This window comes from Alexandromys fortis, unplaced genomic scaffold, assembly GCF_014885135.2.
Source record: "Alexandromys fortis isolate MF-2015 unplaced genomic scaffold, M_Fortis_MF-2015_v1.1 scaffold_27, whole genome shotgun sequence".
Lineage (NCBI taxonomy): Eukaryota > Metazoa > Chordata > Mammalia > Rodentia > Cricetidae > Alexandromys > Alexandromys fortis.
Window position 1 is genome coordinate 11,258,414 of NW_026067952.1, and position 17,819 is coordinate 11,276,232.

Below are 17,819 nucleotides of genomic sequence, written 5' to 3' on the forward strand. Positions count from 1 at the left end.
AAAAAACCGTCAACATGAACATTGAGTATGAGGAATGCATACACTCACAGGGTCAGCTAAGCAGCGGAGTTGAGCTGTTGGTTCTTTTGTGTAAAGGTAGTATTCTGGAAGTTGACTAGCTCATAGTGACTTGTATGTACAGTGCGGGTCGGGCACGTTAGCTTTGTTTTATTGCAGGTCCTAGGATCCATTTAGTCTTAGATGAGCCATTTCGAATTTGTTTGATTAATTTTGCTTTTACTTCCCAACTTGTGTTTTTGTCTTTGAATCATGCTTGGTAGTTTATTCTGTTCTCTTTACCATTATTTGGTTTCTTGGAGTGTGGTTGGAGGTTCATCTACCTTTTTGCTTTTTGAGGCAGGGTTTTCCCTGTGCACCCTAGACTGCCCTCAAATTCCAGGTGTTACTATGTGTTTGCCTCTGTCTCTCCAGTGCCTGAGTTACAGGATTGCAACATCATGCCTGGGTCTGTATTTATCTTTAGTAGAATTTAGCTTCTTCCTTTTCAAGAGTGGTTTTTGTTTTTCTAGGTAGGTTTGTATCAGTTTAGGCATCTTTCCCTTCTAATATGCTTTTTTCATTTTGGATTTTAGATTTTTTTATTTTTAATAAATAATCTTCCATTTTCCTGACAACACAGGAGCCTTTGGTACAATTGCTGAGAGGAAAACTGACTCTTGGTTTTCTAAGTAGATATTTGCTGTTGAACTTTATATCATAAAATGCTTTGCATCGGCCACGTATCCACTGAACTAATTTGATGCAGTATTTTAGGAGTTTTTTCGAACTAAATTATTTCCTAAACGTTTGGGAACACCGAAGTTAGATAGCGGTGTCTAACAAATGCCACTGTTTATACTGCTCTCATAGGCAGGCAGTCTGGTATTTCCAGACAGTGACCTCGGCTGCACAGAAGAAAGACTTCCTCCACTTTCTCGCTCTCCAGCCTTGGTGATGTAGATGTGTAGTTGCAGGCAGGCTAAGACTGGAGGAAGAGCTAGCTTCTCAATGACTCACCTGCTCTGAATGCCAACATGGTGATCTCGTTACATCTTTTCTTCCCAGTGGCTCGTCATTGGCTGCTGAGCCCAGAATGGCTCAGACTTTTCTGAGCCTGACATTTCAAAGCCACTCAGGATTCCTCTGGCTTCACTTTCCTGCTTCATACCCTACCTCATCACAACTTTAGTAGTCATTGTTCTTTTAACATGCGCTGACTTCTTCCATGGCCCTGCCTTTGCTCTTCTCGTTCTGTCTTCTGGAAAGCCCTTTTGCCCTTTTTTCTGTCTCATTTCAACCCATCCTTCCAAGCCTCAGATATAATGTTTCCTTTCCCATCAAACTTTCTCAGATCCCATACATCCCAAGGTAATCCTTCAATCTCTGTGTATTTTTCTTGATACTTCTTCTTTTGTTTTGCATGTTTTTATCTATTCTGTATGTGTATGTACATATCTGTGCATATGTGCCGTGGTGTGCATATAGTTCAGAGGACAGCTCTTGGGAGTTGATTCTCCCCTTCTACCATGTAGGTTCAAGGGAGTCAGGCTTGGCAGCAAGTGCCCTTACCCACTGAGCCATCTTGCCAGTCCTTTTTTGTTGTTGTTTATATGTGCCTTGTTTTGCTTCTCCTAGGAGACACATGGCTTGAAAGCCAGACTCATGTCTGCCATCACTGTAATACCTAGTCATTCAACCATCACCTACATACAGGAGGAGCTCAGTTTCTGTTCATTGGGTAAACTGTCCGTCAGCTTGAGAGTACCTTCATGTCGTATTCCTTTTTAGCCCAGATGACCATTGAGCTGACCATTATCTTATAATGGCTGTAGAACAGGCTGTGCTGTGAAACCCCAGATGCCTCTCTTCATGTTGATATAGTTAGAAGGTTTATGGTCTGAAAAAAAATCTGTGTGTTTTAAACCCCAGAGGGCAGGTGTATTAACAGACTACAGAATTTTCAAATAAATGAAGAATTCCATTACCTCACTGTTGCTGTTGATGAATTGGCCTCCTATGACACTTAAGCATCAAAACACATTGCGTCTTTTCAGGTGAGAGGCTGGCAAGAACAATTTGATTAACTTTTACAAAAGTCTTATAAAGAAGGTGCTGTTGAACGTTCCTCAGTGTGTTTCTACTTTGAAATATGCTCTCTATTGTACACTGTAGTCCAGTCTTTTTCATTATTGTCTCAAAGTCTTATATTTTGGGTTCAGAGGCTAAAAATTAGAATGAAAATATTAACAAATCTTCTTGAGATCAGCGATGAAGCTGCATGCTCAGGGTCCAGAGATGTTTGGTGGTTAAGGGAGGTACTGCTTGGGGTCTGGAGATGCTCAGTGGTTAAGGGAGATACTGCTTGGGGTCTGGAGATGCTCAGTGGTTAAGGGAGATACTGCTCGGGGTCCAGAGATGCTCGGTGGTTAAGGGAGGTACTGCTCGGGGTCTGGAGATGCTCGGTGGTGAAGGGAGGTACTGCTCAGGGTCTGGAGATGCTCGGTGGTTAAGGGAGCTACAACTTTTACAATGGACCTGAATTTGGTTCCCAGCACTCAACTTGGTCTGCTCACAACTGCCTATAGATAATATTAAAATAAGCTTCATGTTCACCAAACATTTATTCTCCTTATGTGAACAAGCCAGTTTTCTACATTTTGAAGTTGTCTTTTCAAAGACTTAAATCTTTAGGTACTTCCCTGCTGGGGAGGCCCTCAGGATTCTTTGGCAAGTACTTTTACTGATGATCCACTTTGCCAGCCTCCTTGCTCATCTTTTTTCTCTTCCTCATCTTCTTAATTTTAATTTTATTTTTTAATTGGCCCATTGTTATTACATATTTATAGATTATACAATATTTTGACACGTACATACATCGTGTTATAATCAAACCAGGGTCATAACGTACCCATCATCTCATATCGTTTCTGTTAAGTAAGAATATTTAAAATTCTTTCTTCTAGCTACTTTCTAATATATGATATTATTGATAAGTCTTAGTCTCACTACTGTGCAGTGGAACAGAACTTACTCTTTAATATGACTGGAACCTCGTCTCTTTAGGTATGATGCTCAAGATTAGAATCAGTAGATGCTGCTATTCCAAGCAGATTTAGAGTCTTGCTTTGCACATGGAGACATATTTCAGTTGTCTCTAAAAGCACACTCATTTGGGGTCAGCATCATTATCCTCTTGACCTGCATTGACCATGTTCTATTGCCTTTATTTTTTAAAGGCTTTTTATGTTGGTGGGTGTGATTCATATATTATGGACCTCTGGAGTTTTGTCTCCTGGACTCCAGTGATTTAAAAAAAAATTTTTTTTTCCTATTCCAATTCTTGTAAGGTGCAGCCCATTGAGACAGACTTGTGGAGGTATTTTTGGTTCATGGTTGGGTCATGTAGCATATTTGTTCTCTTGCCCAGCTTGTCATCTGCCCATTTGATAAGTATGTTTTCTTTTTCCAGTTTAGTCATTCACAGAGATGTTGAGGCAAGTCAGATAGAATCATTCCATTGTTGCTTGTAGATTTTTCTTTTACAGAGGAACGTAGTGAGACAGGGTGGCTTGAGCTGGCCTTGTATTCGCAGTCCCCTTGCCTCTACCTCCTGTGTACTGGATGTGCATATGTGTGTCCTCATAGTCTGCTCTAAACAGAAACCTGTTCACTGGCTTTCTTTTCTCTTTCTTCTTTTTCTTTTCTTTAAGACAGGATCTTGATCTGTAGACTAGGCTGGCCTTGAACTTACAGAGATTCTCTGCTGGGACTTAAGACAGATGCCACTACTCCTGGCTAGTTTTCTTTCTAAAGATTTATTTGTGTGTGTGTGTGTGTGTGTGTGTGTGTGTCCAAGGAAGCCAGAAGAGGGTGTAAGATCCCTTGGAGCTACAGTTACAGGCCACTGTGAGCCACTCAACGTTGGCAGGCAGATCTCTGTGAGTTTGAGGCCAGCCTAGTCTGTGAGAGCTGGTTTCAGGACAAGCGAGGGTGCTTACACAGAAACGCTATCTCAGAAAACCAAAATAAATAGTTAAGTAAGTAAAAGAATAGCATTAGGAACCCCTTTGAAAAATCAGTTAGTAACTTTGGTTATATTCTTTTGTATAAGTAAATATAATATTTTTAAAATACTTTTATTTTTAATTATGTGTATGCATGTGCATCCGTGTGTGGATTTGTACGTGTGAGTGTTGGTATATGAGAAAGCCAGAAGCCTCAGATCCCCTGGAGCTTGAATTATAAGTAGTTGTGATGTGGGTGCTGGGAACCAAACTTGGGTCCTCTGGAAGAGTAGTATGTGCTCTTAACCATTGAACCATCTCTCCTAACTCCTAAATAAAATATTTTTAAATTAGTAAAAATGGCATAATTCTTGCTGGGTGTGGTGGTGTTCACCTTTAGTCCTAGCACTCAGGAGGCAGAGGCAGGTGGATCTTTTGAGTTTGAGGCCTGCCTGGTCTATAGAGTGAGATCGGGAGAGTCAGAGCTACATACTGAGACCCTGTCTCAAAACAACAACAGTAACAAAAACAAATAAACAAAGACAAACTTTATCTTTGCCTTCAATGGAATTTACATCTAGTGGGAGAACAATTTGATAATTATAATAAACGTCGGCCGGGCGGTGGTGGCTCACGCCTTTAATCCCAGCACTTGGGAGTCAGAGGCAGGTGGATCTCTGTGAGTTCGAGACCAGCCTGGTCTACAAGAGCTAGTTCCAGGACAGGCTCCAAAACCACAGAGAAACCCTGTCTCGAAAAACCAAAAAAAAAAAAAAAAATGTGATTGTAGTATTCTCAGTGATCTATATGCCAAACAGATATTAGTCAAGAAAAGTAAAAGGCAAGCTGGAAATGTAACAGAAAATTTTCTACATTTCTAGTTGCATTTTAAAGTAAAAAGAAGTAAAAATGGTTTTGAAAAGAATGTTAATTTTTAATATGTGGGGTATGTATGTATGTGGGAGGGTGGTAGGGGGTGCAGGTGGTACATGTACCATGTGGGAGGGCAGATGAAGATGTTATGTTTCTATTGTTCTGTACCTGAAGCTCACTGTTTGGGCTAAGCTGGCTGACCAGGGAACTCTCAGGAGCCACCTGTTTCCAGCCCCCAGTTACGTCCATGCCCACCTGTCTCCGGCCCCCAATGTTAAAGTTACAGGCATCCTCACTTGTCTCTAACTCCCAACGTTACAGTTACAGGCATGTCCACCTGTCTCCAACCTCCAATGTTATAGTTACAGGCATACCCACCTGTCTCCAACCTCCAATGTTACAGTTACAGGCATGTCCACCTGTCTCCAACCCCCAATGTTATAGTTACAGGCATACCCACCTGTCCAACCTCCAATGTTACAGTTACAGGCATGTCCACCTGTCTCCAACCTCCAATGTTACAGTTACAGGATACCCACCTGTCTCCAACCTCCAATGTTACAGTTACAGGCATGTCCACCTGTCTCTAGCCCCCAATGTTACAGCCACAGCCATGCCCACCTATGTCCAGCCCCTAATGTGACAGTTACAGGGATGCCCAACCACATGTTTCTTTTTATGTGGGTGCTGGGATTCTAATTCCACTCTTTATGTTTGTAGAGCAAGTGCTCTTACCTACAGAGCCATCTCCCAACCCCTGAAATTAATCAGTAATATTTTTATTTAAATGTATATGAAAACAAATTCAATGTGACAGCAATATTTGAAATGTGATTTTTTTTTCCTTACTATATCTTTGAAATCCTTGGAGTAACCATATTTAAAGTAGTTACAAGTAGCTAGTGGCTACTATACCGACCGGAAAATTCTTTGCCCATGTTGAAAAAATTCTATAGTGGCGAACAATAATTCTCAATTGAATGGAGAATTCAGGCTTGATTGTCTTCTAACAACCACCTATGATTTCTTCCATGTGTGAGGGACGCTTTCGAGGTATCCCTGTCTTCATGGTTCATAGTGCTTACATTATCTTATGTAATATCCAGGAAGGATTCAATGATAATATGCAAGGTTTATTATTATTATTATTATTTGTTTTTGTTTTTCTTGAGACAGTTTCTTTGTGTAGCCCCATCTGTCCTGGAACTAGCTATGTAGACCGGGCTGTCCTGGAACTCACAGAGGTCCACCTGCCTCTGCTTCCTGAGTACTGGGATTAAAGGTGTGTGCCACCACTGCCCAGAGCAAGCTTTTTTCAACTGCACACTTCAGATGGACTATATATATATATAGTGCTGTGATACAGCTGTGTTAGAGACCATGAGGTCACTCCTGAATGCTGACTCAGTGTGTGGTGCTAAAATCCCTCTTCTATTAGCTATGCAATAGAAATGCGCTCCTCCAGTGACTCTCTTTTGCTTCCACTCAGGATGTGTCTGGTCCGAATGAAGCAGGAAGGCCGCACTGGAAAATACATGTGCCGGATCATAGTTCACTTTATGTGGGAAGACGTGGAGCAGCGAGGCAGAGTGATGGGGGTAAGCTCGGCTGCAGAGGCCAGTGCTGGGACAGCGTGATGAAAGAATGTCTGTGCTGAGTCTGAGCGCTCTCTTCAGGACGGCTCTGCTTTGAGATCTCTGTGCAGTGTTGCCTAATATCAACGAGGCAGTTGAGCTTTGGTCTTTTTGCCTCTTGGGAGCCTGACATACCATGGATACTTGATGGGTCTGTGCACATTATTGTGGTTTGTTGGTATGAGGATGTCTTGTACACAGAAGAAGATAGGATATGGTGATAGGGAGGGTGGAATGGGGAACCAGACGGCAGTCTAGTTTAAGGACACTTGCTGCCTTTGACATTATTTCAGCGTTGAGTTAGTTCCCTTTTTAAGTTCTTTGGTTGATTGCTTGATTGGTTTTGATTTTTTGAGACCTGGACTCCTGTATGCTGGCCATAGATTTGCTGTATAGTGAAGGGTGGCTTTGAACTCCTAATCCTCCTGCCTCCGCTTTCTAAATGCTAGGATTATAGACTTGCACCACCATACCTGACTCTCTCAGTTAGTCCTTAGGGGAAGATCTGGTATGGGGCCTGTGGTCATAGGAACTAAAGAAAACTTTGGTCACTGGCAACCTAGAAGATTGTGGGAAAATACCCATTGAAAATAAATACCTTAGTAAATTCAGTAATTAGCCTGAGAGAGGAGAGTATAGAATTTAACATTTGTGTGCATGTGTGTGTGTGTGCGTGCGTGTGCGTGTGTGTGTGTGTGTGTAAAATGACTGATATCTTTAGAAAATATGTGGTACTTGGTTTTAGGCGTGTGTGTGTTTTATTATCCATGATCTCATTGTTTATGTACTCTCATGCATCTCTCTCTTTGCCCAGCATTGTTTTGGAAGTCTTTCCCTGCTGCACGGGTGTTCGGGCAAGGCTGACTTTTATTGTGCCCATTGTCACACACTCTTATGCTATTGTCTCAACCCCATGTACTTTTTCTTTGTGTTAAATTGCAATCTTTGAGACTTATACCTTGTATGTAGGTGATGGCTTCCTCTTGGGATCCTGGGTTGAGGGTTTTCTTAGGTCTTTGAAGTAACTGTTGTGTAGGACGCACCATAAACATGGGTTTGCCTTTAAGTATCTTTAGGGACATTTACATGACACCTTGTGGGGACAGCATGACATTGGCATTTCTGCTCGTTCTGAGAAAATGAAACATCAGGTGTACGTTTTGTCATCCCGTCTTGAAGTCATGAGCTCTCTCTCTTTAATGTGTGTATGTGTGCCGCATAGATGCAGGAGCCCAAGGTAGTCAGACGAGAGTGCCGGACCCCCTAATGCCTTCAATTACACAGTTGTGAGCCACTCTGTGGGTGCTGGGAATTAAACCCAGATACTCTTCAAGAACAAGTGGTGCTCTTAACCACTGAGCCATCCCTCGGGTGCCTTACTGAGCTGTTTTTGTGGCTGTCCTCCTTGGATCTTGTTTCCTTTCTCCCACCATCGTGCCTGCTGGCTTTCTTTGCAGTCGAGAGGGCGGTCAGCAGACTAAGCGACTCATTCAGCTGGATTTTCTACGTTCTCAAGTGTTTACTACTCAGTTCTGTGGCAGCACACATTGGCATTTCTACGTTCTCAAGTGTTTACTACTCAGTTCTGTGGCAGCATCTCAACCCACCCTCTTAGTGATGGCCAGTAATACCCTCTGGCTAGCCAAAGCCTGCGCAGACTGCCAGGTGTTGCCTTAGCCTTAGTGGCTCTTCCATTACATGAACCTGTTTGGCTTATCTCTTGTTGACTGATCTCTGCTGGCAGTGGGGCCACTAGAACCATGTGAGCCACAGCTGTCCTGTCCTAAATAGCCTAATAATGCAGAAATCGCTGACTTCTGGACCACAGGAATTTTTTAATTACACCCGCTCCCACTGATTTTTCTCGTCCATACATAACAGCAGCTGGCACCTTGCGCCTGCTCCGTTGCTTTGTGTGTAATCTCCCTCCTCCTCCCTCGTAAGCTTCGTGAGAGCAGGAAACTGTCTTATTCAGTTTTTGGTGACATCAAATGGATAAGTAGGACGAGTTGAATGGGAGCATAAAGTAAACTTCAGCTTCTGCTGTATTCTGTTTGTTTGTTTGTTTGAGACAAGTTCTCCTTAGATATCTCTAACTGGCCTAGAACTTACTGTGTAGACCAGGCTGGCCTCTTACTTGTAGAGCTTCACCTGTGCTGCCTCTCAAGTGCGGGGATTGAAGGTGTGCAGCATGATGCTAGAATACCCTGTTTTACGGTAACTTACTAGATAAATAGTGCTTGATTCATTCCTTTCTGGTACAGTCTTACAGGAGTCTTTTTTAATTTTTTTCTCCTCTGTTTGTGCATTTGGATTGTTGTAGCTGGTGTGCCATCCTCTAAGGTGGTGTAGCATACCTACAGTTGATCTGGTGACCTTGAAAGAGTACACTTGTGATTCGGTGAGTTTCTGACAGGGACAGGGACTCTGCTTTCCCTCCTTCCTTACCTCCCTCCCTTTCTTCTTTCCTTTCTCTCTGTCTCTCTTTTCTGGAGCATCCCAGGCTGGCCTTGAACTCACTGTGTAACCCATTATGACCTTAAACCTCCCAGATGCTGAGATTGTAGGTGTGCACCATCACCCCGTTTTTCTTTGTGCTGGGAATGAACCCAGGGTGTTAGACAAACACTCCTCAGCCGAGCCGTGTCCTCGGTCCTGAGAAGTTTTCCTCTCTTGTCTCTTTCCCACAAGATCTCGTGTAACCCAGACTGACCTTGACCTCACTGTATAGCCAAGGATGACCTTGGATCTCTGGTCATCCTCCTTTTGCTTCCGCATCCCAAGTTCTGGGATTCCAGGTATCACATCCAGTTCAGGGTGTCTACTCTTCCAACAACTTCCAGGTTATGACTGTGTTCATAGGACTGTCAGTGTCGGTGATTCCCCTAATATTCGCTCCTAAATTGCCTTCACGTAGAGAAATGCCCAAGCTCTGGCTTAGTTACAAAACTATAAATGAAAGATGGTGTTTTAAAAATAGAAATTTAGAAGAATTGGGTAATTACTGTTGTTGCTTTTTATTATATTTGACACTCCCCTTTCTAACTTGGTGGTATAAACAGGCAGCTTTTCTATAGGAAAGGCAGTGTGTGTTGACCCCGTGTGTTTTGAGAGTGTGCAGGTATGGGGGCTCTCAGTTTTAGCCTGCAGCCTCAGCACTGGGACACGTGGCTTGGGAAAGGCAGTGGATGGCATGGATAGAGCCTGGCCTGGTTCTCCCACATGGACCAGTCTTGACTTCCCGCGCTCCAGTGGACACAGAAGCAGGTCCAAGGTGCTGACTGCATGGCTGCCGAGTTTCTTTTCAGCTTTGAAAAACATCCAAATTTGAAGGTGGTAATTTGCAAATCTTTCTGTGTTATTTGGCGTTCCAGGTATACCTCTGTAAGGAAAGTCACAGAAAAAAGTAAAAGCCAGTCAATGTTGTGGTGGTTTTTCTCATGCCAAAGAATTCTTAGAAGCCATTACTTTGAGTGGATGGGTGTGGCAAAGATTGAGAGCCAAAAGTGTCTCTTGCAAACTGATGACGAGTCAGAAATTTTAATCAAGAATTCCTTTGAAACTAGAATTCCAATCAAGAGCTCATTTGGTATTGGAGTTCTGGTCTCATACAACGGGAAATTTTGCCTTTCATCGGCTTCTCAGAGCCCAGCTATGGTGGCACACAGCACAGACGCGTGTGTCATTGGTGCAGCCAGGACAAAAAGCAACTATTAAATTTGAGGTTACAAAAATCACATCGATAATTTAGTGTTCTGACTTTTTAAAAGGAAAAAAAAAAGCACCAATATTTCAATATTTGGGGTTTAAACATATAAATTAGCTGTGGAAATAGAGTTCATTACCCCACCTCAGCTGGTCTTGTTTTATTTCATTAACTGCTTCTTAAAAACCTTTGTGGGCCGAGCTGCAGCTGAGGAGCTGGAGACCATTTCTCGTTGGGCCCTCGCCCGCTCCTGAGTGTTGGGAGGAGAACCAGGACTTGACACAGCTGTAAAAACAGACAGCCCTTTGGCCTCAGTGCTTTCTCCTGCTGCAGGCGGATTTCAGAGGTAAATTTCGCCCTTGCCTCTCCTACTAATGAAGTCGTTTCTTTTGCCGGGTCCGCACCAGGTGTGTCCAGTCTTGGGGCTAACTGGGTGCTTTACTGAAATTTTCCATTTGTGACATTTCAACCAAACTTCAAAAACAAACAAGAATTAGCTCAAGGCAGTGGCTCAGAGTGTTAATGGTAACCTTAGGCTGGTGAAATGACTTCCTGTCAGTTCTGCTCTGCCAGCCATGCCCTCCTTATGGCTTACAATGAGCAGGTTTACACTTTCCAGGCCAAGGTGGGAAGAGGCGGGGATAGGCTGTAGTTAAGGAATTAGTTCATTCTCATCAGTGGCCCCTACACTCAGGTAGTCCCAGGAAGGCTTCGATAGATGTCTTCTTGCCAGTGGTATTCCAAAATAGGAAGGAACCTCCTGTCGCTACCGGGTCCTCTGCTCTCATGGTACAGAGGGGAGAGTTGGTAGAGAGCCCTGGCACACACTGCTCTCTTCTGCTTTGCTTGTCAGTCCCAGCGTCCTGCATTGCAAAGTCCTCTCTGTGTCAACTGCTCCACTCACTCCCTGCGGTGTTTTTGAACCTTAAGTGCAGGAAGCTTCTAGCACACATGCCTGGCATTTACTGAGCACTCAGTGAGACTCACATTCCATTCTTGCAGTTCCTGTCTTGTGTCCTCTCCATTCGGTGTGGACACTTAGACTGTCCACATTCTCCATCTCCAGCGCCTTTACAGGAATGGGATTAGTCCAGTTCTCCCTTGCTGCAAGTACCTTAATAATTTATGTAGCCTTCTTTGGGCTTTTATTCTTTCTCTCTTATGTCATAGTTGTCCATGCATGTTGACTATCTTCTAGATGAATCCCAGAGGTTCACGACCACATGTATCCCTCTTTGTAGTCTCCAGAGTGCTTATAATTACCTGTTGGCTGGATGGTAACTATCTGAAGAAAGAAAGCAGACAGTTCTGGAGGCCTGGGATAGGTATTGGGGAAAATGGGGTGTGAAGATACCGTTTGTGGTCTGAGGATGTTTGTCTGCTGTGTTAGTTTTGGGGAGAAAAAAATGATTACTGTTGTTTTTCTTAAATTACATTTATTTGCATGAGCGCCCATGCATATGTGTACAGGTGTGCACATGCCACACCACAGTATGTGTGTGGAGGGCAGAGGACAGCCTGCAGGACTCAGCTCTCCTACTGTGTACGTAGGTCCTGGGGAGCTGAGCAGGTAGGTCATCAGGCATGGCAGCAAGGGCTCTTACTGCTGAGCCATCTTGCCCGACTCCTACTGTCGACTTTTATGTTTGTATTTTCTGTGCTTTTCTATTTTCTAATGGAATTGATTGTTTTTTTTTTTAAGCCCTAGCTTATAGTAGGGCATTTTATGCTTCAAAAGTGGGATTTGGATATTAACAAGGTTTTTAGATTTTCTGGAACTCTCCTCCCCCATCTTCCATAAAGATCTCCAGAGAGGGCCAGGGATGGATAGAAAGGCCACTCAGTGGTAGGATGTTTGCTTAGCACCATGTGGAGTTAAGTGCAATCCCTAGTGCTTAAAAAAGAAGAAGAAGAAGAAGAAGAAGAAGAAGAAGAAGAAGAAGAAGAAGAAGAAGAAGAAGAAGAAGAAGAAGAAGAAGAAGAAGAAAGAAGAAGAAATATCTTGAACTCCTGTTTTACTCTGCTGTGCTGTGCATCTCCAGGTCAGGATTAAAACTCAGTGTCAAAGGTTTTGAAGGAGCTGTGTTAAAGATAATTTTTTTAAACCATAGATATGAATGACGTGAGTGTGAATCAGGAATGCTTTGGGCTGGAGGCTATGAAAATCAGAATATGTGTTTATTCTTTGATCTCAGTAACTCCCTTGAAGGTTTTCAAATGGCCTGAACTATTGGAGTTGGGTACTCAGATATTAGGGTAGATATTAGAAAATTTTAGATTTTAAGAGTTTGTGTGTGAGTTGGGGGTTGGTGTGGCAGGTGTGTCCACAGAGACCAGAAGAGAGAGTCAGATCCTCTGAAGCTGCAGTTCCGGGTGGTTTGTGAGCCACCTGACAGGATGCTGGGAACTGAACCCAGGTCCTTTGGAAGAGCAAGGGCACTCTTAACTGCCGAGCCATCTCTCCAGCCCCAAAGTTAAATTCTTAGATGGCAAAGTAGTTTTTTTTATTGGGGGTTGGCTCATGAATTTGAGCTGAATCCACAGAGGGTGTCCCCTGGAGGCACATTCTCTGTCCACATGAGTTTCAGCCTCCAGTCCTAAGTCAACAGGGGACATTCATGGAGCCGTCCAGACAGTGGCCAACCCGCTGGGCTCCTGCACTCAGAGCCCTAGTCTGATGGCTGTCACTTTTCCTTCTAAGTGGCTCTCTGGTTCACTCCCCACCCCTCAGTGCTAGGGGTCCGCTCTAGTACCTCAAGCATGCTAAATGAGTCTATCTAGGTCCCCAGCTTTGCTTTTTGCTTTTTGTTTTTATAACAGGGCCTTGCTGTGTTGCCCAGATTGGCCTTAAACTTCTTCCATAGCCCAGACAGACCTTGAACTTTGGTCCTCCTGCCTCAGCCTCTGGGGGAGCTTGTACCACCAGTTTTACCAGGGTCCTCGAAAGAATTTCTGTCTTTGAAATGAATTGCAGCGTGAGGCTCCCTGTGCTCTTGGTTGTTTATCTCTAATGCTGGATTTCCGTTCAGTTACAGATGGAGAGTTCCTGGGCTCTTGATATTTCTAAAGCATCAGAAGCAGAGTCTAAGCTGGGCGGTGGTGGCACACACCTTTAATCCCAGCACTTGGGAGGCAGAGACAGGCAGATCTCTGAGTTGGAGGACAGCTTGGTCTACAGAGTGAGTTTCAAGATAGCCAAGGCTACACAGAGAAAACTTGTCTCAAAAAACCAAAAACTGAAAAAGAAAAAAAGAAAGAAAGGGAAGAAAGCAAGCAAGCAAGGGAACTCTGTCCATTGAGACATTCAGAAACAACTGGGAAAAAAATGAATCATCCCTTTGCTGTTCTCAGTGCACCAAAATAGGTTCTTTCTTCCCCCTTCCTTTTAATTACATGTATTTATCTGGATGCCCCTACCTCATAGAATTTATAAAAGGAACAGTGACTTTATCCCATTTTTTTTCCCAAAGCCCTTGCTGGGGACCAGTGAGAAGATGGCTCAGCAAGCAAGGACACTTGGTGCCAAGCCAGACAATTTGAGTTCTAACCCCGAGACCCACAAGGTAGAAGGAGAGAACTGTCTCCTACATGGAGGCCATGATAGACACACATGGGGGGAGGTGCTCAGCTGCTTCAGGGTGCTTGCACTCCACAAAGCCCCCCTTCCTCTAACGCTCCTCACGCTAAATGCTCCTCGCTTAGCTCTCCTCTCAAGGGAACAGGCTTCCCCTCTGGTCCTTGTTTCTTTTGCCTGGTTTCATTTGATATCCCCTGCTCCATCGTCATAACATGGCTAGAGGTGAGCGCATGGCGCACGTGCTCGCGACAGATATAGCCAGCCGGAGTCATTTTCCAGCTCACCTTTCAGGAGCTGCCAGTGCCCCTTCCAAATAAGTCAGAGGACAAATAGCTCATGAAACCATCCTTCCTGCCTCGCATCTGATGTCACCACCATCAGTTGAGCCTCCTAAGGTGAATTCTTAGTCATCCTCGATTTCTGCCTCATTCTCTGCGTCTAGTCGGCTTGTCGGTTACATGTTTCCCATACCTCCGGTCTCGGTCTCACTGATCCGCTGCTTTGCTTCAGACATCAGCCTGCTCTATTGCGGCTCTATCACTTCTGAAGGAATTCTTGGCTATTCCCATTCCAGGCAGCCTTCCTACCTATGATTGCCAGAGGCCTTCGTCCTAAGCCCTACGTCTGTCTGATGGTGTCCCCTTCATGCTGGAAAGCTCTGTGTGCTCTCCTCACACGGGACAAATTTAAACATCTTGGTGGTGTGTACAGAGCCTTTTGTAGTACATAAGCCAATGTGTTCTTTTCTTTTTGTTTTCTTTTCTTTTGAGACAGTCTCATTTGTAGCCGTGGCTGTCTTGGAACTCCCTGCATAGATCAAGCTGGCCTCAAACTCACAGAGATCCTCCTGCCTCTGTCTCCTGAGTGCTGTCTTTTTTTTTTAAAATAAAACATTGAACTGTTTAGATGGGTTCTAAAATATTAAATTGTTTAAATATTTTCTTTGCAGTTTTTAAAAATTAAAATATATTATTTCCTTCTCCTAGATTCCTTAGAATGTGTTAATATCTGCAGCTTATCAAATGATTTAACAAAATAAAAAAAAATGTTTAAACCTAAATGCTGGGAATCCAAAACTCAGGCCCTTTGGCTTGAATGGCAAGCACTTTACTGACTGAGTCATCTCCTGGCCCCTATACAGATCTTAAAAAAAAAATTTAGATTTTTAAAATTTATTTTAAATATATTTTATCTGTGTGTGCCTGTTGCCTGAGAACGCCAGAAGAGGCCATCAGATCCCCTGGACCTGGAGCTGTGGATGCTTGTGAGCCTCCATGTGGGTGCTGGGAATTGAACCCAGGTCCTCCTCAAGAGCAGCCAGTGGTCTTAACCTGCTAAGCCATCTCCATAGCACCCCCTGTACAAATTTATGAGCTAGAACATTCTGTGGTGTGCCGTATGGATTTGTACAAGTAACCCACATTAGGTGGGCTAATGACCCTGGTGTCCCTGGTGCCCTGTGCAGCAGTGTGCCTGCTGCCGTCAGAGCTCATTCTTGCTGGATGAACGCAGGTGATGGATTGTGCCAGTACCGTCCGGTTATGATGGATCGCACCAGTACCGTCTGGTTATGATGGATCGCACCAGTACCATCTGGTTATGATGGTTCGTACCAGTACCATCTGGTTATGATGGATCGTACCAGTACCATCTGGTTAGCAATCATCTCTGATCACACCTGCGTTTTTCTTTTCCCCTGTGGCTCTTCTCGCTACCAGCAGCGTCACCAGCAAGAGGTTCACTATTCTCTCCCCACCCTGCCTCTTGAGTTCTGTGGTTATGCTCTAGATCTACTTTATAGGAAAATGGGCCTCAGACTCAGACTGGCAGGTATGAGCCTGGGAGATACTGTAACCCTGATTTTCCAATCCACGAAGACTTTGTATATTGCTGCTCAAATGCCCCAGATCCAGATCAGTTCCTTCCCATTTCATGGTGAGGAAACTGAGGTTTTGCAGTGTTCAGTGGTTTGCCCCAGATCATCCAGGTAGCACACGGAAGCATGAGAACCACAGTTGTGGCGTTCCTCTTCCCGGTATTCCCTGATACCAGCCCCAAAATTCCATCTCTCCATCTGTCTTGTTACCAGAGACCAAGGGCTTTTCTTGAATCTGGAAATACTCGCTTCTTAGAAAGACTCAAGCCCGAAATCCCTTTTTATGTGGAATTTCTAATCCAGTACCGCAGAGATTTCCTACTCGGAACTAATAGAGACTAAGGGGACAGAAAGCAGGTGCAGCTGATGCCAGTGCTGGCGAGACTCTGTCCTTCCCCGCATTAACGTTGAGTGTCTCTCCATCTTGTGAATTTGCCTCGGTTGATCTCACGGTTCTTTTCCAGAGACTCCTCAGTTATGTTTTTTTAAGAGGAGCAGAACAGGGAGGCTGAGCACGGCTTGAGGGCTGGGCCAGGAGACTAACAAAGGCAGCATTATGCTGCTCCTGGCAAGGCCAATAAATGAATTCAAGAGACACCTAGATGTGTTTCTAGAGGAGGGCATGCGGGAGGGGCCTGGTGGAGAAGCAGAAAGGTGGGGTTAAGATAAATTAAAATGGGGCCAGCCTGCTGGATAAGGGGGTCAGACTTCTTGTTCTACACAGTTGGAAAGTTAAAAACTAACCTGCACCATGTCCTTCATAGTCGCCCTGCTGGACCTTCCCTCTTGAGGGGAAGGAGTTCATCCCTGGCTGTTTCAGCGTGTGCAGCCGTGGGTTATTGTCTGAGTCCCTGGGAATCTTAGAACTTCTACCTAAAAAGGAATTTTGAACTAACTAGCCCAAAGAGTCTGAGATTTTTGTTCCTATACCCAAAGCCTCAACATCACTTGGGGATTTTTTAAGAGTCAGCTGAATGAAAAACTCTGTGAGTAGGGCCTGTGGTAGTGTAACTGAGTCTGCCCCTTGTTTGCTCAGATGTTTGAATACTTGGTCGCTGGTTGGTGGCACTGTTTGGGTAGTTTAGGAGGTCTGGCCTTGCTGGAGGAAGTATGTCACTATGGGCAGTCTTTGATGTTTCAAAGCACCTGCCATTCCAGGTTTGCTCCGTCTTTGCGGTTCAGGATGTTCAGGATGTGAGCCCTCAGCTAGTTAATCCAGCCACTGTGCCTGCTGCCTCTACCCCACCATTGTGGACACATAAGCCCAGTTTCTTCCTTAAGTTGAGTTGGTCACTGCTTTATCACAATAATAAGTAGCTAATACAGGGGCCAACAGGATTTTTATTTTTAAAGCAAGCCCTTATGTTTCAAAACCAGTGCCCCTGATCTGACCCTGTCTTTTACCTAAAGGAGAGCCAGAGAGATGAGTCTAAATCAGAAACTGACTGGGTAACCCAGGCTGTCTGCTTGTCGGTTCTTAGAGCTCTTTTTGCTGGGGTCGGGGGTTAGGTATGGGCTCACACCACGTGATGGTTAAGGACCTGTGCAGTGGTGGCAGCCGCATTCCTTCAGCACTTTCTCTTCGCCGGGCACTTTATGAGAGCTGTCTGGCTTTGCCCTCTTAAACCTGTCTATCTACAAGATAGCATCCCACCCTCATATTACAGACTAGGAAACTAGAGACCGGGGAAAAGAGTGTATTTGTTTCTGGTAGCAGCTATTATCACAAACTTGGTGGCCTGAAGCAACAAATTAATTCTCTCATAGTCCTAGACTCTAGGACCTAGAAGAGAAAACACCAATTTCTCTGGGCTGAGATCAAAATGTTGCTTGACCTGTGCTCCTTCTGGTGGTTCTGGGGGAGGATCTATTTCTTCCCCTTCTAGCCTTGCTGACTGCCAACATCCCCTGACGGTGGCTGCATCTCCAGTCTACCTCTGGTCTCATCTCTCTGGTTCAAATCTCCCTCAGCCTATCTCTTGGAAAGATGTATGGAATTGCATTTAGGGCCTTTCCAGATATTTCAACTGATTCTACATCTTCAAAGTCTTAATCAGGCCTACAGATTTCTTTCTTTCTTTCTTTCTTCCTTCCTTCCTTCCTTCCTTCCTTCCTTCCTTCCTTCCTTCCTTCCTTCCTTCCTTCCTTC

General features: G+C 44.3%; 1 protein-coding gene across 1 annotated transcript in view; it reads left to right on the forward strand.

The window, feature by feature from the left end:
• The window catches only part of Uqcc1 (ubiquinol-cytochrome c reductase complex assembly factor 1), an 84,922-nt gene that overhangs the window by 37,234 nt on the left and 29,869 nt on the right, over positions 1 to 17,819 (forward strand). The window contains exon 7 of the mRNA XM_050150674.1: positions 6,367 to 6,475. Within this exon, the coding sequence (XP_050006631.1) occupies positions 6,367 to 6,475 (109 nt within the window). The remainder of the gene's footprint in view (positions 1 to 6,366; positions 6,476 to 17,819) is intronic.